Source organism: Suillus discolor, assembly GCF_016758755.1.
Source record: "Suillus discolor strain FC423 chromosome Unknown F5147scaffold_80, whole genome shotgun sequence".
NCBI lineage: Eukaryota > Fungi > Basidiomycota > Agaricomycetes > Boletales > Suillaceae > Suillus > Suillus discolor.
This window is the reverse complement of record NW_024541327.1, coordinates 11,625-34,703: the sequence shown is the minus strand read 5'-3', so window position 1 is coordinate 34,703 and position 23,079 is coordinate 11,625. Positions and strand designations below refer to the sequence as shown.

At 45.6% G+C, this 23,079-nt stretch overlaps 10 protein-coding genes across 10 annotated transcripts; 5 read left to right on the top strand and 5 right to left on the bottom strand.

Annotated features, from left to right (window-relative positions):
* Nucleotides 1-1,159: 1,159 nt before the first annotated feature.
* F5147DRAFT_657203 (uncharacterized protein) lies at nucleotides 1,160-1,803 on the bottom strand (the record flags this gene model as incomplete). Its single annotated transcript, XM_041434236.1, has 4 exons — nucleotides 1,160-1,204; nucleotides 1,302-1,336; nucleotides 1,389-1,605; nucleotides 1,654-1,803. 4 exons carry the CDS (start codon nucleotides 1,801-1,803, stop codon nucleotides 1,160-1,162), a joined length of 447 nt encoding a protein of 148 aa, XP_041287435.1.
* A 637-nt stretch (nucleotides 1,804-2,440) lies between these two features.
* F5147DRAFT_779050 (uncharacterized protein) lies at nucleotides 2,441-3,120 on the top strand (the record flags this gene model as incomplete). The annotated part of the gene is made up of 3 exons (XM_041442238.1): nucleotides 2,441-2,667; nucleotides 2,727-2,866; nucleotides 2,915-3,120. The coding sequence occupies 3 exons, from the start codon at nucleotides 2,441-2,443 to the stop codon at nucleotides 3,118-3,120; spliced, it is 573 nt and encodes a 190-aa protein (XP_041287434.1).
* A 538-nt stretch (nucleotides 3,121-3,658) lies between these two features.
* F5147DRAFT_779049 (uncharacterized protein) lies at nucleotides 3,659-5,483 on the bottom strand (the record flags this gene model as incomplete). Its single annotated transcript, XM_041442237.1, has 5 exons — nucleotides 3,659-4,338; nucleotides 4,396-4,751; nucleotides 4,804-4,840; nucleotides 4,907-5,213; nucleotides 5,274-5,483. The coding sequence occupies 5 exons, from the start codon at nucleotides 5,481-5,483 to the stop codon at nucleotides 3,659-3,661; spliced, it is 1,590 nt and encodes a 529-aa protein (XP_041287433.1).
* A 1,453-nt stretch (nucleotides 5,484-6,936) lies between these two features.
* Nucleotides 6,937-7,113, top strand: F5147DRAFT_534146 (uncharacterized protein; the record flags this gene model as incomplete). Its single annotated transcript, XM_041430130.1, has 1 exon — nucleotides 6,937-7,113. A coding segment is annotated over one exon (177 nt), but the record flags the coding sequence as incomplete, so codon positions are not given.
* A 213-nt stretch (nucleotides 7,114-7,326) lies between these two features.
* On the top strand, nucleotides 7,327-8,454 carry F5147DRAFT_554770 (uncharacterized protein; the record flags this gene model as incomplete). The annotated part of the gene is made up of 3 exons (XM_041430476.1): nucleotides 7,327-7,485; nucleotides 7,544-8,046; nucleotides 8,112-8,454. Coding segments are annotated over 3 exons (1,005 nt in total), but the record flags the coding sequence as incomplete, so codon positions are not given.
* A 52-nt stretch (nucleotides 8,455-8,506) lies between these two features.
* On the top strand, nucleotides 8,507-10,174 carry F5147DRAFT_779047 (uncharacterized protein; the record flags this gene model as incomplete). The annotated part of the gene is made up of 5 exons (XM_041442236.1): nucleotides 8,507-8,881; nucleotides 8,978-9,125; nucleotides 9,186-9,455; nucleotides 9,537-9,778; nucleotides 9,836-10,174. 5 exons carry the CDS (start codon nucleotides 8,507-8,509, stop codon nucleotides 10,172-10,174), a joined length of 1,374 nt encoding a protein of 457 aa, XP_041287430.1.
* A 603-nt stretch (nucleotides 10,175-10,777) lies between these two features.
* On the top strand, nucleotides 10,778-11,968 carry F5147DRAFT_779046 (uncharacterized protein; the record flags this gene model as incomplete). The annotated part of the gene is made up of 3 exons (XM_041442235.1): nucleotides 10,778-10,862; nucleotides 10,913-11,115; nucleotides 11,402-11,968. 3 exons carry the CDS (start codon nucleotides 10,778-10,780, stop codon nucleotides 11,966-11,968), a joined length of 855 nt encoding a protein of 284 aa, XP_041287429.1.
* Nucleotides 11,969-14,192: 2,224 nt separating this feature from the next.
* F5147DRAFT_820543 (uncharacterized protein) lies at nucleotides 14,193-14,506 on the bottom strand (the record flags this gene model as incomplete). Its single annotated transcript, XM_041443670.1, has 2 exons — nucleotides 14,193-14,416; nucleotides 14,467-14,506. 2 exons carry the CDS (start codon nucleotides 14,504-14,506, stop codon nucleotides 14,193-14,195), a joined length of 264 nt encoding a protein of 87 aa, XP_041287428.1.
* A 3,867-nt stretch (nucleotides 14,507-18,373) lies between these two features.
* On the bottom strand, nucleotides 18,374-18,784 carry F5147DRAFT_779043 (uncharacterized protein; the record flags this gene model as incomplete). Its single annotated transcript, XM_041442234.1, has 1 exon — nucleotides 18,374-18,784. One exon carries the CDS (start codon nucleotides 18,782-18,784, stop codon nucleotides 18,374-18,376), a length of 411 nt encoding a protein of 136 aa, XP_041287427.1.
* A 1,597-nt stretch (nucleotides 18,785-20,381) lies between these two features.
* Nucleotides 20,382-21,467, bottom strand: F5147DRAFT_585081 (casein kinase I isoform delta; the record flags this gene model as incomplete). The annotated part of the gene is made up of 3 exons (XM_041431834.1): nucleotides 20,382-21,023; nucleotides 21,063-21,349; nucleotides 21,419-21,467. Coding segments are annotated over 3 exons (978 nt in total), but the record flags the coding sequence as incomplete, so codon positions are not given.
* Nucleotides 21,468-23,079: the final 1,612 nt, after the last annotated feature.

The following is a 23,079-nucleotide window of genomic DNA, read 5'->3' as shown; positions in this document are numbered from 1 at the left end:
ACTATGAGTATTTTCATTATCCAAGTAGTAGGGAGCCGTTCCCCGATACTTAGTGGTCAAACCCGATATTTCGTAGTTCTTAGTTGACATTGTGAATATTACCGCTCTTTCTATCCGAAATACCCGTTGTTATCATATATCTGCATACCGCTCGCTTTCCCGACATTCGCTATCGCCATTCCCGCTAACCTGCTAAACCCACACCCGAAACCCGCTAACCTGAAACCCGAAACCTGAAAACATCGGACCCGACGCTTTGGCATCAGACATCATAGTTATACCTTCGGACTTTGTTTCCCGTGCTCGGACTTTTGACCGTTTTATCATTTCACTAACTACAGACCATTCCAAATAGCTAGCCCCTCGGGTCGAACACACTTGTCTTGCAAGTATAAGCAGACTAGGCTGTGCATGACCACAACATTTTTATATTGCTGGCTACTTACTTTGTGTAGTGCCCAGCAATTGTTGTATCTCTACAGCGCATCCCTCCTATCATCAGCCGACGGCCGCGGCTCACGCGCATGCTTCGGTTTGCATCCGCTTTTTGTCGGTTCCGTCGCGCGTCCTTCCTCCGTCCTATCCATGTCCTCCGCTTGTCCATTGGTGCGTATTTTATCTCATTCACATTAGACTGATTATATTTCCGAAGGTGATATTGTGTATGTTTCATTACTTGCATTATAGACCCTTAATATGTATTACCGTTATCTTCTCGGTTTCAAACAGCACTACGCGCACTACCATATATACTTTAGACTTAGGAATTCTCATGTATCTTCTTTTCCCGCTATCGAAATTATCATCCACTTGCACGCATCACTCAGACTCTAAGTCTAAAAACCTTCGGCCAACTACATCACGCGCTGTATTAATGGTCACACTATTGTTCACACATCGCTCATCCCATCTATCATCAGAACTCTCCTCCCTCTTTATTGTCGCATTGCATCCCCTTCGCATATCTGCTAGACGTGCATTCATATAAATCATCGGCTTTTCTCTGCATCTTCGCGCTCCGTCAAACTTTCGGCCGCTCGGTCGCACATTGTATCGTAGCTTCGGCGGCTTGCTCACACTCGCATCGGGTCAAGTGCAATGTTGCGCACTCTTCCATTCTCAGTTACCCTTACCAGTTTCTAAGTTTTCCCTCCATATTTTACATAGAGGAATCGTTCCCAGTAGCAATCCCCTTGAGCCGAATCTATACTCGTGTCCAGAGGTCTATTTGAGTTTTACCCCACTTCACCCTTTCTCCCCCTTTCTCCCCTTCTCATCTAGCTATCATTCCTCACACACACCGGCACAGGTGCAGGTGCAGGTGCAGGTGCAGGAGCTAGTGCAGTCACAGGTGTGAGTACAGGTGGGATGAGGAGGAATATACTTACCAGCAGCTGCAGGTGAAACAGGTGGCGCATGACCCAATGTCTTACTGTACAATGGATGCTTCATGCACATATCCTGATTGTTACCAAGACAGTTCCAATCCGGTACTACCACCAATTGTGCAGTGCGCCTCTGAGCACGAAAGATCTCAGCTGCAAGTGACAGCAGGCCAGGGGGAACATATGAAGTGTCCCTCCCATATGAACGAATTGCAACATTCTGGAACCCTAGCATCAATACAGGCAACTGACAGGATGACAAACATACCACTTCGTGAGCAATCTTGCGGCTCAAGTCCATTTTCTCGTCCTGCGACTGTGACCAGAGAACATCTTGAACCATCTCATCGAGCTGGGAAACAAGAGTGATGAGAGCCTGGTTGGCAGCGGCAGCAGCAGAAGCAGAGTGAGAAGACATGGTAGTGAGACGATTACAGTAGAGAGCTAGTGGACAAGTCACCTGGAAGAGATGTGTAAAACAACCACACTTATAAAATTTTCAATAACCGGCTATCCGGGCCGACTCGGACATATCCAAGTCCATTGTTCACCTCATCATTGTCATCGTCTATTTTTAGCTCTAAATGTCTCATTGTTGACACGTCATCAGCAATCAGTTGTTGCCAACCAACCTGTGAGTCAATCATCCGGTCACAGCCTTCTGTAGAACATTGATTCTTCCGGTGATATCATGAAGACCGTGGATTTGTACGACCCATTCCAGAAAAAAAGAAGGATGCGATCATCGGCAATTACTCAGCATAATCTACATGTATCTAGTGAGGATGTAGGTAAGAAACCATCACATCCCACCACTTACCGGTTGACATTATCCGGCATTCCAGTATTTAGCATCTTGGAGCCAGGGCGAGAGGAGCGCACTTACCACAACCCTTTCATGGTTTGTTCAAGCATGGGCGAATGTGAGTTCATCTCATGCTGAGCGATGGCAAGGACAATTCAGATAAATTTTAAAGATCTAGATGTCCTGTTGGCTCATGACAGGTGGAAAGACGGTAAAAGATTGAAGATGGTGAACTTTGAAACAGCAGATGATGGCTGGTCATTGGACTTGGGATTTCCTTCGTCTGATTATGACCACCGACAACCACAACCAACCACAATCAGACATGTTGGATATGCAATTCCCCACCTTGTCTGATGATGACCAGTCAAATGGTGAGATGTTGGACTTGGGATTTCCTCCACAGCCGGATGATGGGGATGTGCTCGATTTGGGGTTTGATATTGATGTCAGTGATCTGGCTGGCAACACAGGCATGTCGCTGGGATATACATCCCATAAATTGACATACTCATTTGAAACAATATTTGACTAAGAGACGGGGCTCTGGAAATGGGCTTCAACACATATCTGGCAGATGATTCACTGGATATAGGGAATAATATTCCAGCAGAAGAAAACCCTTTAGAGATGGGTTTCAAGATGGATCCGGTGCATGGTGATCTGGATCAGTCTTGTAAGCCTTCTTGCTTTTTCAGATATTGTTCTGATCATTTAAATTTAGTCGCCATCAGTCGACCAGATCCCATTGGATTTGTAATTCAACGGGCTGTAGGTGATTTGCGTGTAGCAATGCACTGGTTGGATATGGACCGGGCTGGTCATGCAATGTCGCCGGACAAAGCCTTTGCCAGAGAGCAAGTTCTTGACTGCACACAAGAGTTATTGTTGGCATGTCAACTGATATCGATATCTCGACTTTCAACATGAAGTATATATTTCTGGTCAAATGCTATCTACACCTGTCACTAGAATACTTGCGTGCAAAGATCCAAATTACTACAATCACATATACTGAGCTTTATAAGAGGCCTTTGTACTTCTATGAGAGCGCTTTGGCTCTGGATTGGTAGTCTGGGCTTCAGGTTCTTTGGCTTTCTTGCCGGTGGCCCTTCTTGGGGCAGGGGGAGTTAGTTTGGGCACTGGTGTTTTGTCAGGTTTATTCTTGGCATGGACACCTGATGTAGGGCCAAATGCACGACTTCTAGAAGGATGTTGCAAAGGCAGAGGATCATTGTCATTATTACCGGTTGATTGCGCAGAACCGGTGCTGGTGTTGTCTTCTACCTGTCCCTTTCCACTTGCAGTCAGCTTGGATTTCTTGACTGGTGGCCGGCCATCCGACTCTAAATCAGATTGAATGGGAACAACCCTACCCCTCTTTTGGGTTGATTTTGATTTAGGTGGTGATGGGACTGGTATGGATTTCTTGACTGGTGGGCTAGTATCTTCCTACTCTGAAGCCGGACTAGCCCTGCAGCATGTATTGGTCTGTTTTTGCCTTTGAAGGTGGTGGTGGGGCCGGTATAGATTTCTTGACCGGTGGGCGAGTATCTTCCTGCTCTGAAGCCGGACTAGCCCTGCAGAGCATATTGGTCCGTTTTGCCTTTGAAGGTGGTGGTGGGACAGGTATGGATTTCTTGACCGGTGGGCAATTTTTGGTAGGTTTTGACTTTGGAGGTGGCGATGGGCCATCATCATCGTCATCATCATCGTCATTGTCGACCTTCTCCTCTTCATCTTCATCATTGTCATTGTCATTGTCATCCTTATCCTTATCCTCTTCATCATCCTTGTCCTCATCCTCACTACTCAACACCTGTTCCACCCTCCCGGTGCGCTTACCGGTCGACTTTTTCACTGGAACCCTGGGTCTCGTGTCAGAACCCTTGCCGGAGATTATCTCTGCCGGTTCTCTCATTGTCTTATCATCACCTTCCCAGCCTTTAAATTTAAAGGTTGGGCGAACCTGGTCCTTCTGTCTTTGACACCACAACTCTAACAGCCGGTCGGCATCGGCCAACCGAATCTTTGATGGATCGTCGAGCTTCCAGCCGGTAGGTAAAAACTTGGCTGCAATAAAGTCACCCTGAGCCATCCTCACTGAGGCCCAAGGAACAGACACCTTTGGTTGTTGGCTGCACAATCCTGAAAAATAGCTGGTCAGTCGATCAACTCTCCAGATGCATCATTTGTGAAACTGACTGTAGTGTTTTGTGAGGAACGTTCTTATAAGACACTTTTTACTCTCTAGGTTAAGCTCTTTGATGTCTGGTATGACCGGAAGCCCATAGCTATCCACCTCCAAAGGATAATTGTCCTTCTTTCTGCCTTTCTTCCTGCTCTTCTTCACCTCCCCCTCATTATCATCGTCATCATTATTGAGGTCAACTTCTGGTATCACCCCAGGTCGGATAAGTACTTGACTGAATGGTGCAATATTTTCAAACAGAAGCTCACTGAACTCTTCTCCAGCATAGGCATTCCACTCTGATAACATGGGCTTCCAGTCCTTCATATCGGTAAAACTATTGCCCTCCAACTTTTCATTGAAGTCAATTCTTCCAACCGGATCAGTATATCTTTACCGGTTGAGTGTGAAGTGGAACTCACCCATTGATCCACACTTTGTCTTCCTCTGTTTTCCATGCTGATAATATGAAAATTCTCATACCGGCCTGCTTCTACAACTTGGTTGCCAGATCCTTCATCATACCGGGTGCTTTCTTCTTTGCAAAGTCCGCCTGGACGGCTGCAGGAGGAGCCTTGGCAGACCACTCAATTGCAGTGTTCTGAGCCTCCTCCAGCTCCTCTTTAGATAGACTGGCCATGACTGCAGTGAGTGTTGTCTGATATCTTTCAATAAATTTCTTCGATTCTGGCATTGCTCCGGTCTTTTCAATGATCTCCTCCTTGCGCAGTTGTTCTATGACCGACCGGGAAGTCCATTTCTGACCCAACTTGCTGGCTTTCTTTTCTCGAGTCTTTTCAGGTCTCTGGTTATATAACCAGTCCCAGTACATCTCAATACATCATGATAAAAGTCAGTCATCATGTATAAAATTTGAAGTTCAACTGCTCACATATTTCCTGTTCTTCAATGACTGGTCATCCATAGCAGGGGCATGCACCTTGGCCTCTTTTATGATGGCCTTCAGAATCTTTTTTCTATCGTTGGCAGCGGCTTCCTTCCATTCTTCTAGGTGGGATTTTAAGACCAGCACCTCTTCCTCAGTCAATTTCTTCTGCTTGGTCTTTTTTGGGCTGTCGACTGATGAGTTGGATCGGGGCATGGCAAAGTAGTTGAGGAGCAGTTGACATCTTGGTAGAAGAAAGGATGCATGTGTATCTCACAGTAATAGGTTACATAACCGATGTACGTGACTGCAAACCAAACAAGAGATTGTCCAATACTCGTTCATTGGTATGATTCCCTTAACATCCCATGTGTTTCTGATGCATAGAATTTAGAACTGTAAAAGCATATGGACTTAGACCTGTATTATATAGTATATGGGCAGCATACAGCCCTCAAATACTGCATACAGGCCCTGTGCAATCATATTCCACGACTTGCTCAAGTAAGTATTATCACAAATGACTTTGGAGGCCAGCATGAATGTGGACACAAACAGCCGGTGTCCTGAAGATCAAACAAGAAGCCTGTTTGTGTCTCTAGAGTTGGTTATTTGGTTTGAACTGTTCTCTCAGAGCATGTTTTGCAATGCCAGTGCCCTCGACTGGAGTTTAATCAATGTATTTACTTTGCCAGACTCGTCAATCATCTAATCAAAAGAAGTATATATTACTGCCCAACCCTCTTAATTAACTGAATCACTTTTCTAAGACCAACACTCCAGAATGCTGGCTAGAAAGAAGTATTTAAACCTTGAAATGTAACCTCTGGTCGACGTACTTTATCCAGTCAATTGTCATCTAACTTGAACATGAAATCCATGCGACTCAGATTAATGGCAGGATTACGGTGTTTGTTATGTTATGCAACTATGGCAACCTCAATGACTCCAACCTTAATATATCCCATACAGGTAACATTGTAAGATCTTCCGTGAGATCACAGGAACAATGTGGTAATCCCGACTGGTCAAACCATTTGGAGTCTGGACAACACCGGATCAATTGGTCCTTTGATGACTGGGTCGTTCAATGACCAAGAAGGGAAAATGTGATAATCTCGACAGTTCAAATCACCTGGAGTCCAGAATTGATGGAAGGCACCGAAGTGAAGTCATGTGCTAGGCTATGAGTCATCAAGTTTACAGCACACTGATCCTTTCCAGTCAATATGGCAAATACCAAACAAAAGGGAATCACATACACCCCTCCTACAAAGAAATGATTGCCTCAGCTGTATAAGCTCAAGGAAAAAACTACAACCAGAGGATCCAGGTCATCTTGGGTGAAAGATTCATGGGCTCAGAAAACAAAGTTGGTAACATCATCACCAACAAAATCTCCCTCGAAGCATAAATCTGGGTCCCCTCACTTGCTCTATGAAGGTGCCGACTTTGACTTTGACCAAGGTGACATCCCCCAGCCTAAATTTCCCAAATCTCAGGCAAGCAACAGTTATCTTCATTTCCCAAGTCTGACTGGACCATACAGAGTCAGAATGCATATCTCTGGCAATGGAAATGCAAGTTCAAGGACTACATAAATTCACTCATGATCAGAGAAGTCCCTCCAGCCAACCGACTTTGCTCAGTCTGCAAGAAGGATGGGGTGTATAGATGTTATGGCTGTTTCAATGAGCCACTCTTTTGCACAGACTGTTGCAGAATTCGACATCAAAGACATCCATTCCATCACATCAGTCAATGGACCGGATCATTTTTTCAAGAAACTTCACTCATTGAAGTTGGCCTGCACATTCACCTTGCTCACGACGGCACTCCATGTCCCAGCAGCACCGATGACTCATCAGACTTCTTTCAGTGGTCAGATACCGATGACAATATAGATGACGATTATCCAGAGGGACCTTTCATTCAACCGGTCAGAGACCCAGATCATCCGGCAATAACTGTAGTAGACAAGTCCAGCGTTCACTCCCTTTCCATATGTTATTGCCAATGCCCCGGTGCTCTCAGCCGAGACATACAGCTCTTTTAAGCAGGCTTGTTCCCGGCATCTTTCACCAGACCAAAAACTGCATTCACATTCGCTGTCATGGACGACTTTCTGTTAGACAATCTCGAGTGCGGTACATCGGCCATGAATTACTACAGCAAAATTTGCAGACTAACCTCGAGCATTGTTCCACTGATGGTTCCGGTGAGCTGGGTTTTGTTCTGTACTTCACATTCTGGTCATTAAAGAACGATATCTATAGGATCGCTATAGAGAGCTCATGAGAGCTACCAGGCAGTGGCGACAATGCAAGCTTTACAAGTGGCATGGATTTGCCCACAAAGATGACCAGCCAAAGGACAGTGATCTCGCCCTATTTTGCCTGGCATGTCCGCAACTGGGTATAAACTTGGATCTGTCTACTGGTACAGTCGCCCAGCCCGACGATACACCTTCCTGGCTCATGACTAGATATTTGGTCATGGATGGAAATTTCAAAGCTGAGCACATGCATCCGGTGAATGCATCCGATGAAGTATCATTGATGGATGGTCTGGGGTTCATGGTCTCCGATGAAAGATACAAGAGCCATTTGGCTATTGCGCAAGACAATGTCCAAAGGTCAGATTGCAATAATCACCAGGCAGTAAATCAAGCAAACGCCTCACGGCAAAGGCTGGAAGCCACCGGTATAGGAGGATGTGCATGTGCACAGCATGGATGTTTTGTCCCACATTCCATGGTGGACTTTCAGAAAGGTGAAAGGTTGGTACATATTGCATCTGGTCACATCAATGGCTGATCTTACAACTCTTACCTGGAATAATCAGGCAGATGAACATGGACTATGCATTAAGTCAAGCGCTCAACTATAAGACTGACAGAATCTCTTGCGCCATCACTTTCTATGACATAAATTGTCAGTATAACAAGTATTTGAAGGACCGGATTGCTTCCAGCATGTATCTTTCCATCCCCATAGGTATGGATATCATTCCTGGAATTGGTTTGTGGCATGTACATGGACATCAAGACAGCTGCTTTGTCCGGTATGCATCAAATTTCATCCATGGGACTGGCAGGATAGATGGAGAGATCATGGAGACCCTCTGGGCACCTTTGAATATAATATCTCCATCGGCCAGGGGCATGGGAACTCCTGCAATTGTTGAGAGTGGTGCATTGCCGGGATAAGCTTCACACTCAGATCATGAGCTTTCTCAAGATGGCACCTACGTATCTTGGAGTCGGAGTCAATGTCAATGACCCGGATTTTCCGGTTATTGTTCGTAATCCACTCAATGATTGTGAAGATTACTCCGATCTTAACGAAGATCAAAATCCTGATCTGGACATACACAATACTTCCATATTTCAACTGGAGCTCACTGTCATACCTCTGCCATCCAACATTGGTGCAGTGAGGTGCAGGGAGTTAGGTCTCACCAATCTCATGAAAGAAGAAATTGCCCTGCGAGAAGGCCAGGCCAATGACGCACTCCATGCCATTAGAGTTCATTTAGAAGATAAAGCTGTTTTATTCTGCAATACTGTCCGGTCAGCCAAGTCACAGGCTTCATCTACTAGGGCATGGACTCGAGTTCGCTCAGTGGAAACAGCAGTCAATCTCAATGCTAGTATATATTCGAAATGCTGGTCGTAACTGGCCAAACTCCCTGACCACGACCTCTTGAAGAAATACCTTCCTTTAAAGAAAGAAGACCTGAAAGCCAGCTCTGCAGTGGCCGATCCAAATGCACGTGGTCAGAGGGATACCACTCTTTCATGGTTCTGGTCCTTAGATGTTCAGGGAGACACATCAGAAAATGACTGGATGACTGAATGTGAGTGTCTGGTGCATCTGGATATATCCGGTCATCCGGTCTCACATGTTCTAATAATAGTTTACTGGGTTAATTGGCTCCGGAGGAAAGCACTGCGCGATCGCTGGAATGAGGAGGTTATTCTTGTCAAACATGAAATGCAGTGGTCAATTAATTTCTTCAGCCACAGAGCCAAGCAATGGCTCTGTCACATGCACAACACTACTTCTGCAGGGCTCACCGGACATACATGTTATGCTGCCAGACAATCTCACATATATGACCAACTAGCAGCACATGCAGAGGATTCTTTTCGGAAAATGATCGTTCAGCTAGAAGTACCGGTGCCAGGTTAGTTACATAATTGTGGTTACCAGTTGATAATACCTGTTAGGTAATATATGCTTGTGTTTGGCATGTAAATAATCCTAGTGTGTCGGTCACACTATAGCCTCACATTCCTCTCCATGGACAATACTGTAACTCTCATCCCCTCCAGCCAAGTCATCATTGCCGCTAAGGGCAATCACATCACAGCTGCAGATATCTCTTGTGCCTTATTCTATGCCAATTCCCGGATGCTGGCCATGTGCCTGTATGTTGACAAGAGTTTTGCCACTGCCATACCTGGTTATGCAGAGATGTTCTACACCCTGATGAAATGGAAGATGGAGGTAGGGAGCCAGCCATGCCGATACTCCCATGCCCTCATCTTTTTCTCTGACATATAGACCTTTGCAACACCTTTCATCAATATATGTTTTATCACCCAGTTGTCCGCTACTATTCCTCAACTTCTCAAGGATGTGCTCTCAACCATGACTGCACACACATTGGTTGACCGGCGACCGGATGTCAATGCCATTTTGCAGGATATCTGGGCATTGCGCCTTTCTGCGGATTCAAACAAATCCGATGACTATGACATTGCTCATATGCTGGACTACTTCAATGACTGGTGGAAGGAATCACTTGGTTGTTGCAGGGTTTCAGATATGTTGCCCAAGTCATCCGTCCAAGATGTTATGGATTTGGTTGAATGGCACTTTTCACACCTTGTCAGTCCATAAGATCTTGTTATCACTGGATGCACCAGATACTCACACCATCTATGACAGCCTGATCATGTGAAAACCGGTCTTCTCCCATATATTGTGCAGGGTCCGGATAATGTGCCGGATATAACTGGTTCAAGATCTCATGTGCAGTGCCACTGGACAACAATCAGGAGAGAGTTGCTGGATATGTTGCAGATAAGGATGATGAATCTTAGGCGATCAAGTGATAGGTTGACCGGATTGGTTGGGCCTATTGATGAAATCACACGGGCTGTGTCATTCTCACAGGCACTCATTGACCAGTTACACATAGATGACAGTGCATCCACTTCACAGTAAAGTACAACCCAATGTCCGCCGGTATCCGGCCAATCTATTATACCATCATGTCATATTTACCTGAATGGAAATGAAGTCCGTCTATGCAATCAGGTCATGTGAATGTGGAGCTATTTTCTCCAATGGATATAACAGTGGTGCTTTCCTGTCACTTGATTGTTTTGGCAAGCCATGGTTACAATTCCACTTGACTGGGCCTTGTACCAGACCTACCTTGCCAGTGAATTGGTGCATTAGATTTTCACCTCTAAAATTCTTCACCGACCAGTAAAGGATATGGACCTTGGACTCTTGGATATCGACACTTGTATTGCTTTGGAGCAGCTAGCCAATGTGATGGCCACTGCTTACTCTAACGCCGGTAGGTCTTCTGGCACATTTGTCTGTTCTGGTCAACTAACCTGCAGAAAGTTCATCTTAAAATAGACATGGTTAGATACAATGACACCCTGGACAAAGATGAATCCGGTCGAAGTGAGAAACGAGAAGAGGTTCTTTTCAACAAATTCCCCCCTGAAGAGGAGCATTTCTTGACAACACCATCTGTTATCATTGATTCCGGCGGTAGAATCATTGTCTGGTATTTGCCTGGAGCACTGACCGCTATGATGATGGTTGGTCCTTTATCCTTTATCCATTTCCATTTGTCCTTTTATCTTACCCGGATGTATTACTTAGAAAGATATTCATGGTGCTACACATTCCATGAGTGGTTTGTTGAAGCATAGAATCACAACAAGCAAGATTGCTCAATGGAGGACCCACTGGTCCAACGTCTATATGAGTCCAGATGGGATGATCACCCCCGGTTGCATCAATATATCCCCTGCATGGTTTTAGCAAGGAAGAGAGGTGCGTCTGGTCCACATGCATTGAAATCTCTGGTTGTAATTATTGTAGAAACACGGCTTCCTGAATCTTGACCCGGAAGATGGCTTCTTGCCAGAGGTATCAGCGGCACTGAAAGGTGCTGCTGGTCACAACATTACAGCATCCCTTCAAAGGTCTGGTATCATTGTCTCTGCTGCACTTCAAGTCATGCACCCTGATCTTTATTGGGCGGGAATGGAAACTCAAGTCAGGCTTGGTAAATGGGCTGCAAGATATGAATTGGACGAGATGCACCATCATCTTCAACGCTGGACATCTGTTTTTAATGTGGTATCAATCATATGCAATTGCCGGACACCCCCTCATAGAGATCCTAAATGTCAACCAGCAGCATTTGATATAATGATGACTCCTGGTGTTTATCGCCTGGTCGTCATGGATTTCATGAACCTTGGAATCAAGTTTCTATACGATTCTGGCTCGATATTGGCTTCATCATGTCGACTGGTGAGACATTACATGAATGTGGAAGAGGGTAACAGGATTGTCACTGCGTGGTACATGCAAGACAGCATCCACAATTTTGTTGGGACTCCAAGCACGGAGTATGCAAAATATGACCGTGTAAATATTTAGCAACTCCATGTATTGAGTCACATATATTGCCTGTAAATCTTGTTTGATATAGACGTACTGTATGGGTATAGACCTGGATGTATATATCAGATGGACCGGATGTTTATTCCCGGTTAATATACTCTGTATGCACCGGATAGGGTATCATGCCACCCACATCATATATTTCACCCTATCCCTCAGCCCACTCGTCTCCGGTTAGTATACTCTGTATGCACCAGATACCCTTACCCACCTCATATATTTCACCTTCATGTTTTTAATGTTGCTGTACCGGATGGTATTTCCATCATCCTATATCACAATGCTCTTCCGGCTCATCTGTATCATCCATTTCACCTTCACCTCTATCACACAGCGGACTTCCGGCTCATCTGTATCATTGTTACAGTAACATGGCACGAGTCCCCCGCCAGCAGAACAGCCCTCTGCCACCGCACGGCTATAGACGATACTGGAGTCTCACCAGCTCTATGACGATAGATGACGATAGACGATAAGCGGTCTGGACCGCACATGACATGACATGATGACATAGGTCTAGAAGACCTATTTATGTTATCAAGATAGAAGGCAAGCCTCGTGTTGCCTCATGTACTGATAGAAGGGTACCGCATGGACCCTATCTACGATAGAAGCCCGCCTCATGGACGCTATCTCTGACTCATGTAGATAAGCAGATTAGAACCCAGCTTTAGGCTGAGCTTAGATACGAAGAGTAGCCTTATATAAGGTCGAAGATTAAACTAGACGTTCCTTACTTTAATCTTACTAGGTTTACCCTTGAACTCCTTGTCCCGCTAAAGCTACCTGCTCGACATCGACTCATACCTTCAGTGACGCCTCTCACTGTCTGTAAACCCTGCTATCATCTCAGCGTAACCCCTCGTTAACCACCACGAGCTACGTTCGAGTACGCAACCTTTGCTTGTCTGTAAAGGCCGACGACTCTCAGCACTCGGTACCACTGTCGTGGTTGTCGCTGTTTAGATCATCCTAGTCGCACACGACCGTTTGTCGTAACAATCATCCATACCGGCAAATATTTCCATTGTCCACCGGATGGAATATCATGAGGCCCACCCGTCTCCATTGCACCCAGTACCCCTGGCCCACTTGTCTTCCATTGTACTTCGCATACCGGCCCACTTGTCTCCATTGCACCCCATACCCCCGGCCCACTCGTCTTCCATTGTGCTTCACATACCAGCCCACTCGTCTCCATTGCACCCCATACCTCCGGCCCACTCATCTCCATTGCATCCCTACCCTTGGCCCACTCGTCTCCATTGCACCCCTACCCCTGGCCCACTCGTCCCCATCATACCCATCTCCCTGGCCCACTCATTTACATTGCACACCATTCGGCCAGCCCACTCGTCTCCATCACACATTGCATTCACTGCTACTCACATAGATATCCTATATAGTACATTCCTATACTACCATCTACACTATATACCACCAGCCCATCCGTTTACAACAGGTACACATAGTGTTGCCGCAGGTTCGGCTTGTTGCCGGTTCCAGCCGCGGCCTGAGCTATAAATAGCTGTGCCAACAAGTGGTTACAGCTTGTGTAATTATGGTTCGGCTCGGCTCGAGTAGTTATAGCTAAGTCAATTTAAGGGCTTAAACCAACTCAAATATATTTTTAAATTATAAGCCAAAAATGAATTTACAATTTAGAACTCCAGTCTCGAGAACTGCAAGGAGAACTTGGAGACGCCGATTGACGATCACACCAATTCACAACACACACTCTACATTTACAATCACATTACTAATATTAATGGGGCCACAGGACAAAGTAAGTGATTACGATAACGTTGGATCAAAAACTAACATAGATATCTACTATCTAGTTATACAGTAGTCCTGCTTGCGCATGCAGATTGCGAGAGCAGCGCACATCAGCGCAACACACCGAAAGACCACAGCAGGGAGTTTTGAGAGATGGTGAAATCCGGAGAGGAGAGGAAGGGAGCATTACGACTTGGAGGTCCAACTGGGGACGTTACTTGTGGAGATTGATGGGTCGCGGTGGCAGGAATTAGCAGTTGTCTTGTTGTGTCGAGGTCGAAGAAGCTGCAGGTTCGGGTTGGGAGGGAATACAGTAGATGTTTGTACCTTGATAGAAATATGAACTGGAAGTTCCTGTTACCAAATATCAAAACCTATGCACACAGAGGATCGACAGACTCATGGTGGGCAACGACTTGGGTCAGCATAACATGCTCGTGAGTTCTTGGTCCTGGCTCAAACCCTCGGCACCATATGCTTGCATAGCCCGATCAACCACTCCGCAGGCCATTGATGTACTGCTCAACTTTGTCTGCTTCAACATCTCCATGTCCTCATGGTCCAGCTTTTCGCTTTCTGAAGAAATAACATTGATGACGAATGTACAAAGGGGAGGCAATGATTTGGCAGAACATTTTTTGTCGACTGTATGAGAGTGTCAGTAGATATTTCCAGAGAACCGTTAAGGTACCCACTTGACTCGTGCACGGTCTTCAATGTTGCTTGGAGTGACATTGTTGGTTTCATAGATGAGTCATGTAGGAGTTGATGTGGCGTGTACGAGAGAATTTGAAGCACATACACCTGGACTAGTGATCTGGTCTCTCCCAAAGCAAGGGTACATTATGTTCGAGGGACTCACTTCTAGGAACGGTGGGCAATGACTTGGGTCAGCATGACCCAAGAATAAACGAGGGTCAACAGACTCACTTCTAGAAACGGTGGGCAACGACTTGGGTCAGCATGACCCAATAATGAATGAGGGTCGACGGACTCACTTCCTAGGAATGGTGGGCAATGACTTGGGTCAGCATGGCCCAAGAATCAACGAGGGTCGATGGACTCACTTCTAGGAACAGTGGGCAACGACTTGGGTCAGCATGGCCCAAGAATCAATGAGGGTCGACAGACTCACTTCCTAGGAACGGTGGGCAACGACTTGGGTCAGCATGACCCACAACTTGAATCCCAACTGCAGTCATGGCCCCCTTGTACCGAACGAAATGCTCACATCTATGCACCTGTCACAACACTGAAGTTGAGAATTGGATGTCTTACTTCTGCATTGCTTGTTAGGTTATCTTCATAAAAAAAAACAGAAAGTATACTAACTATGAACGACCAAGAAGGCAGGCTATATGCTTCATAATAATTAAAGTGTCACTCATCGGCACAACAGGTATCTAGAACTTACCAACAAGGTTCATGATGAAACCAATCGAGGTGTCTCTTTGATTTTGATGAGCTTCCTGTGCATTAATACACAGAAATTGTTCACCTTTGAGTCGAAGTTGGGGAGATTGCAGAGGAGTACGATGCGTGTAATGGTCAGTGCTTTCAAAGAGTTTGATGAGGGGTGTGACGATGATTGAGCCATAGTTGTATGGATGCTGGGAGTCTGGTGCCTGAGGAACTTACTTATGAATGAGAATGACAGTGTTGTGCGGAATGAGCTTGGTGAAAACACTGCCTGTAGTCTCAAGAGCCCGCCCTCAAGCTCCTTGCTGGCAATCGTAAAGCGTTGATATCAGAGAAGATTGGGGCTGGGTCGGGTGAAGCGCAGATCATTAGTTGTTCACTGTGCAGCTGGTGAGAAACAATTTAAGCATTGAAATCAGCATAATGATGAGCAAAGATAGTGTAAACAAGAGGCGAGAGGCAAATGGCAGGCAGGAAACAAGAAACAAAAGTCGGACAAGAAAGTAGGAAGTAAGTGTCACTTGTCATAGATGGTAGCAGTGTCCTCGATGTTGTCACACTCCTCCTCTGAAATGGCTCTGAGAAGAGCATCATTTGTGCTGGCGGCAGGTGTCAAATGCTCATTAGAGCCTCTGGTGTATACCATCTCCTGTTCCATGTCCCATTGAGAGGCTGCCCAACCCCTGGTAAAGTCAAGTTGTTCTTTCTTCAGGAAAAACTTGACCATCTGTAAGGCTTCCATCAAAACGGGGCTGAGGCGATTCCTTTTTTCGTATGGGTTTCACTACTCGACAAAAATGACCGCTCGCACGGCACAGCAGAGGCTTGTATTGGGGCGTAGTCCATGGCAATTGAGTATATAGTTGGGAAAATGAACTGCGAAGCCTGGTCAACAACTTATGTTAATGACAAAGGGTGACTTGAAGAGGCAACGGACTCACATTCCAAAATGTGAGTATATCTGTTCCCTCAGGACTAAGAGTAGCCATGGCGTATGCTGTGAACTCCTGATCTACTATGTGACCATCATGGTGATGCGGCACATGTGCATGCACCTCGGGAAGTCCATAGCGACGTGAACCTAGTGTGCGTGGCAGCGGTCGTGGAACTACTACAGGTTGAGAATGTGTAGCATTAGAGTTTTCTTCTCTCTTGCTATGCATCTGCAGAACAAATCAGTTCAAAGTTTCACCTTTATTTACTAAACAGACATACCAGCTTCATAATAAACTCCTTGGCATCATTAATGCACTCCCCCTCCCATCGATTGTTCATCCATGACATCTGTGTCACAGGGTCAATGACTACATAGGTAATTGTGAGATCAACATTTACTAGAAGAAAACATAGGACTGACACATAGCGACAGCATAAGCATGTGTCGTGTTCATCCGGTCAGTGTATTTGCTCGCCCAGGTTAGGCCTACGTCAACAACAGGCTTACAGTGTGGTGCGTGCAGGCCAATAGACTCCCAGCCCTCAATCAACTCTTCAAAAGCTGGAACGGCATGGCTCAGCAAGGGAGTGCTTTCACTGGAGAGTTTTTGCTGGGCGGCATGGGGTGCCTGGTATGAAATGGTAAAATGGATCATGGGTTTCAAATATATTAGTACTTACTTCCAAGATCACTTCCAGGTCCTGGAGGAACTGCCAATCCATCTCACTCAATCTTTTCTTGGATATATTGCATTGAGTCCAACCATCAAAAAAGGTGGTTATCGCCTGAACCAGTATTAGTTATATGAGATATGTTTAATGGTGTGATGTCTTACCTGGCGGAGTGTCCGCAAACAGTTTATCATAACATATACCGAATCCCATCTAGTAGGCTCATTGAGGAGAAGTTCTATGACCGGGAGCTGTGTAAGCTCGCCCTTGTCATCTCGAAACCACCCCTCCTCATTACCCCTAAGGATGCTGTCACGAAACCTGTCGCACAGCTGGTTTGATGCACGGATCAATTGCACGATATTTCTGGCTCGCTCGAGAGGCTTAGCTTGTACAGCCTGGACATAATCTACTTTTTTGATGATTTGATCTTTGACTGTCCATGTATCATCCATGGTGGAGAAGTCAGCAGCAGTGTATTTGTCAATGATATGCTTCATGCATATGTTTATCACGTGCAGGAAACATGGTATCCTGTGTTCGATAGGATCAAAATCAATCCCACGCTGCCCAAGTAGAGCCGAAAGCTCCTGCATTGTGGTATGATTGTTGGCCATGTTGTTGAGAGTAAAATGCCCAGTTCAAACAACATCAGAGCATGCAACACGATGCAAATAAGTACTGACCTTGTTTGCAGTGTCTGCACGATCAAGGAGATATAATATCACAGAACCCAGAGATTGTCCATCGTGACTGCCAGGAACGTGATGGAAAGTAATGAGGGCTGCCCTTAACACGAGCATTGAACCTTTATCGGCCTTGGCAATCCAATGAGCCGTAATGGCCATAAACAGCCGCAGCTTATAATCTGACCACAGGTCAGATGTGAAGCAGACTTTGCCCTGTGCGTTCTAAAAGGAATAAGATACTTCGTAGGACTCTCGGCAACTATGCACTTACAGCAAGGTCTTTCTTCAAGGCCAGGAAGTATTCCTGCCATTGCTCAATGACCATTTCACGAGCCTTCGTGCAGTGAAATAGGCCAGTCTCGCCAATTTCTGGGCGCAGGAGACGGATGAGGCATCTAAATTTGGGATACTCGATTATGTTTATTGCCTGGGGGTGATCATTAATGGTGGCTTTAAGGGTGAACTGCGACTCACTTGATCATCGGCAACAATAAACTTCACAATTTGACGATGCATTTCATCAAGCATGAAGTCTGGAATTTCATCTTCTGGAGAGCAGGTTCCCACCAGCAAGGCATCAGATCCACGAGTAGGGGGAGGACCAAGTGACTGCATTGTGCATGGTAATTTCCTAAGCCGTTCGCGAATCATGGTGAGTGTCTACCCTTCAGCAAGGCGTTCATTTAGATCCTTTATCAGTATGCGCCAGCCAAAACACTCTGCTGCTTCCAGATAAAGTTCGGTGTGATGGGTGAAAGCATGTGTATGGGGAGCTGAACTGGACATTGAGCCTGTGTATACCATGACCTTGTATGTGTTGTTGACCTCATGTAGTGCTCTGGCAAAGGATGTAAGAAACAACAAAAGATTGCAGATGTGATGCTTACTAGCAAGGGATGCAAGTTTTGCCCTTAGTATCGGTATCGATCCGGTAGAAGTGAGTCATATCAGTCGGCCCTTTAGTCTGCTTGAGGTTGCCAGTGGCGAAAGGGTCAGTCCGAACAGTGCTGGTGACAGCCTGGAGTGGGCTTGGATTAGAGCCTGCAGGCACCATAGCGGTGGGCACAGGAAAATTGCCTGGTTCCTCTTTGTCCCCTGAGATATTCTCGAGGTCGAAGATTTCGCCCTCATCTGGACCAGCATGAGCTGCATCACTGGTTCTGTATCTAAGAGGAAGCTGTTGCCAATGGGGGTTTTGAAGAGTTGTAGCGTTTGCTGCAGCAGCTACAGTGATAGGAGCAACAGTGGGGATGGCAGCTGCCTGGGCTCTGTTCTGCCCACATCGACGACCTCGCATTTGTGGTAGTAGTGGTGGTAGTGGTGACAGTCCAACAACAGAATAATCTGTTTATATAAATGTTCTTTCTGGGAAACCCCAGAAATTCCAATGCATGCGTCAAGCATAAGGCCCAAAGGCAATGTGCAAATTGAGATATTGCAGGGTGGAAAATGGAGCGGGGCATTGATGAAAGGTCGCCCATGTAGTATGTCATACCCTGTAGGGTAGCGATATGAATCATATGATATAGGAGATGTGATTGTTCCTACCTAATACTAGTAAAAGTGCGACACGCAAGTTGGGCACCTGTTGTATGACTGGGGCGTAATTAGTCTTCTTCGTCTGTTTTCTGTCAACGAATGCTTGGAAATCGCTATAATTGGATGGAGGTGAGGGGGAGGGGCGCTTGATCTTGAAGGACATACCTGAAGTGAATTGGCTCATGGCATGTAGCTTTCTAGATCGTGATCAGATAGATAGATTGAGAAAAGTACGGCTTACCTTCATCCTCAAAGTCACTTAGTTTTAATTCCAAAGCCAGATCACAAGGCAGTGAAGCCATCCAAAGGTAAGCGATACATTAGCAATAGGTCATGTGGCATGCCATAGCCTTGCATGTCTACAAGGTGTGTGTGGATGACTACCACTTTAATCACCGCGCAATACAGTTTTACGATCAATGAACTAATCTATTAATCAGAATTGGCTAGATCAATCAAGTAGACTATACATACTTTCTTCCTTGACCAACTAATATCTAGATCACAACCCAACAAAGCCGCCATCCAGCAAAAGGGAAGAAGACTCAGCAGAGCACTGGCCAAAAGTCCCCTATGCAGAATGCTGCAGTTTGGGGTATATGCATAATGCAATGATCTATTCCTTTGCACAAGAAAAATTGCTGGACTCTGTCGCCTGATGTGGTGGCGGCCTGGTTGATATCGTGATTCGAAACTTCAGTGGTGAATAATCATAAGTGAGAACAAGACCCTCACCTCGGCGATCATGTCGATCAGCACTGGCAAATTGCAAATGCACTGGCACAATTAAGTAATGGTGGTATGAGACGTATGGCGCAAAGATGCTGCACACTGCACAGCACGACAGCACGTTGGAGGGAAAATCAAGGGAAAAAATGCCTAGACTTATTACTAATCATGCTAAAAGCGGTGCATAATTACATGTGATGCATTTGGCAAACATTGAGCTACACAGTTACAGCATGCACAAGGCAAGATACGATCCAGTGTCTATTAAATATCCCTCACTCTCAAGTCTCGACTTTAATGAGGACCTGCAGCTTAGCGTCACATTTGCGGAGAGTGATCCAGGTCCCAGGACACTCCGAAACAGACCGATGTCTGTGAATCTATGCTTCTGGAATGAATATCCCAGCGTTGCGAGAGATCTACAGAAAATCACTATCATTATCAACATGAAGGCTACTCACAGGTCATAATGGGCTGATATGCAATATGTACCTATAGTCTATTCAACAGCAACTAGTTACTGTTTCCGCTGTGGAGTTGACGCAGCATGCCATGGGGTGCCATTACGTGGGCGTAGCCTTGGAAATATGTTGAGCTTCAGTTCAAGGATGAAACAAATAGAGTACTCACACACGAGTCGATCTGTCCATTGCCTTTGGAGGACATGTCGACATTGCTTTGGCCACACAACACTGGTCAGATAATGGAGGGGGGTGTATAGCAGGATCATCAGGCAGGCTAAAATCCATCTTGCACATAGCTGGTGCAGGCAATGTGACACGAAGACCGTGAAGTAATGAACAAAGGTGATCATAGTCAGGATCTTCTGCGAATGCGAGAGAGCGTGTGTAAATACGAATGGTCGTGAACTCAATGGGGATGTCAAGACATATATCTGCAATGGTAGCACATGCTTTGCGTTCGAGTATCGTAGAGCTGGACAACTTCTCATCGTCACTGGTTAACCATGGAAGGGAACCGCGTAAGAAATATATTAACATATAGGTAAGTGACTCAAGATCATCACGACGACCTGGTTCAACTCCTAAGTGATTGTTGATTGAGGCGAATCCAGGAGTGCCAGAGAGACTTTGACCATGGCGAAATGGTATATGGTCACTCATTGTAGTGTTCCAGTATGTCTTCGTGATACCAAAATCAATGATAAAGGTGGTGTGCCTCAAACTTCCAAGACCCACCAAGACGTTCTGCGGTTTGATGTCACCGTGAATATAATTGTGTGAATGGATGTACTCGAGACATGAGAGCTAGGAAAGTAAGTCAACCTATCTGCAAAAACCTCGGACCAAACGACTGACCAACTGGTCTCCTAGATTCACGACATTGAGAAGGCTGAATCTTCGATTGTTTGCGAGGAAAAGCTGGTGGAGTGATGGCCCAAGAAGTTCAAGAACCAGAACATGATATGCTGACTCTCTACCGAACCAGAGGGTGCGGGGGATGCCAACTCTGCCTTCAAGTTGTTTCAAAATGTGGTATTCATGCTCTACAGAAGATGAGTGGTCGACAATAGTTTCAAGTTTGAGAGCAACATGATCATCATTGATGATGTTCCGTGCAGAATATACGACAGCTAAGTGGCATATTATAAGTAGATCTGAATCAGCATGTGAACAACAAATTTGAATCAATTACTACATACCATATGAGCCAGATCCTAAAACATCTCCCAGCCTAAATCTACCATCCACTCAAACCAGGACCTTGTTCATGGTAATCGACTTGATAAGTAAACAGCAGATCCAACTGGATAGTGGGAGCCTGAAATGGAGGGAAGTTGGAACTGAAAATAAGTACTGCCACACAACCCCCACCAGCTAGCTTGAGACAGCTTGAGGCCAGCTCAAACCGTTGTTCCCACATTCTTGGCTTGTGCTGGTCTGTACTGATTTAGACAGCTTACAGACTGAACCAAGTCGCACATGACTGACTTGGTTCATGGGGATCGCCGAACCGCTGGGAAATTGGTAAGAGCCGAGCTTGGGCTGGCCAAAGCCGAGTCATGACATCACTAGGTACACACCACCTTGCAGCCCACTCATCTACCATGGTACAATTGTTGCCATGAGCCCACATGGGCTGGCCCACCTCTATTGCTACATTGTCACCCTCAGCTGTCCGTCTAATACGGGTATAAGTTACTGTACTATGTGGGTGCTGTACATGTACTATTTGTGCTGCAAACTTAAAAAAATAAAGTTCCTTACACACCGGCGGTTTGGGAGTTTTTCACCATGCAAGATTTGTTTCAAAATGTTAGTGATAAAGTTGGCATTTTTACTATACATTTTGACACAGGAAAATTTTTAAATCCCAATGAGTGCCAAAATCCTGGGAAAAATTCTACATTTTGCACACCATTTTGAGCGATGTAAATTATAAAGTTTTGAACATGGGAAAATGTGCCTCAAAATATCAAGTAACGATGAACATTTTCCAATTGCGGGCACAATGAAATTTTTCGCAAGATAAAATGAATAGGTAAAATGTGAACTTTTAGCACAGGAAAAATGACGTGGGCACTCGTTGGGCACTCATAGGGCACTCGTTGGGCGTTCATCGGGCAATCGGGGCAATCATTGGTATTCACATTGGGTACTCGTAGAAATGCAGATTCGTGAACAACTGGAATACGGTGGCAGGCAAGTTACACGACATACATACTTAACACTAGAGGTGAGATTGATTAATGGATGTAAGTGCATCCAGGCTTGTCATCAAGCTGAGGTCATCACCATCGTCAGCATCTGCATTATCTAGTCTATGCCTCTTGCCAGACAGAGTGACTTCTACCCCCGAGGCGAATAACGACTGAGACTTCGTGACCAAGACTGGCTCGTACTTCTCCTCCTGTTGAAGTTTTTGCAGCACGGCACTATCTTTGGCAGGCCAACTGGATAAATCGAGGTACTTGTTGAAAATGCCTACCACAGCGTCATGTGAGTCCAGGACCTTCATACCCATGTTCTTCTTGTAAACAGGGGAGTCCATCATCATCTCATGTGAAGCTACCAAAAACTCTGGTACGACAGGGATTTCTTGCACCGCTTTCTCATACACGAGCTGGAATTTGTCAAATACCATTTGCTGATGCTCAGTGATCCGCGTGTACCGATGCAAGAAGAATTTGGCAAGATCATGGATGAGACTGTCGAGCGGTGTGCAGTCGATATACATAACATTGGGAAGGGTACTTCTCCCGATGAGCCAATCTGTTTTTGAGGCTGACCTGGGTGAGGCTTCGAAGAGCTGTGTGATGAGTGATGTCCTGCGAAAGACGTCCATGCAAGTATCCTTGTACAT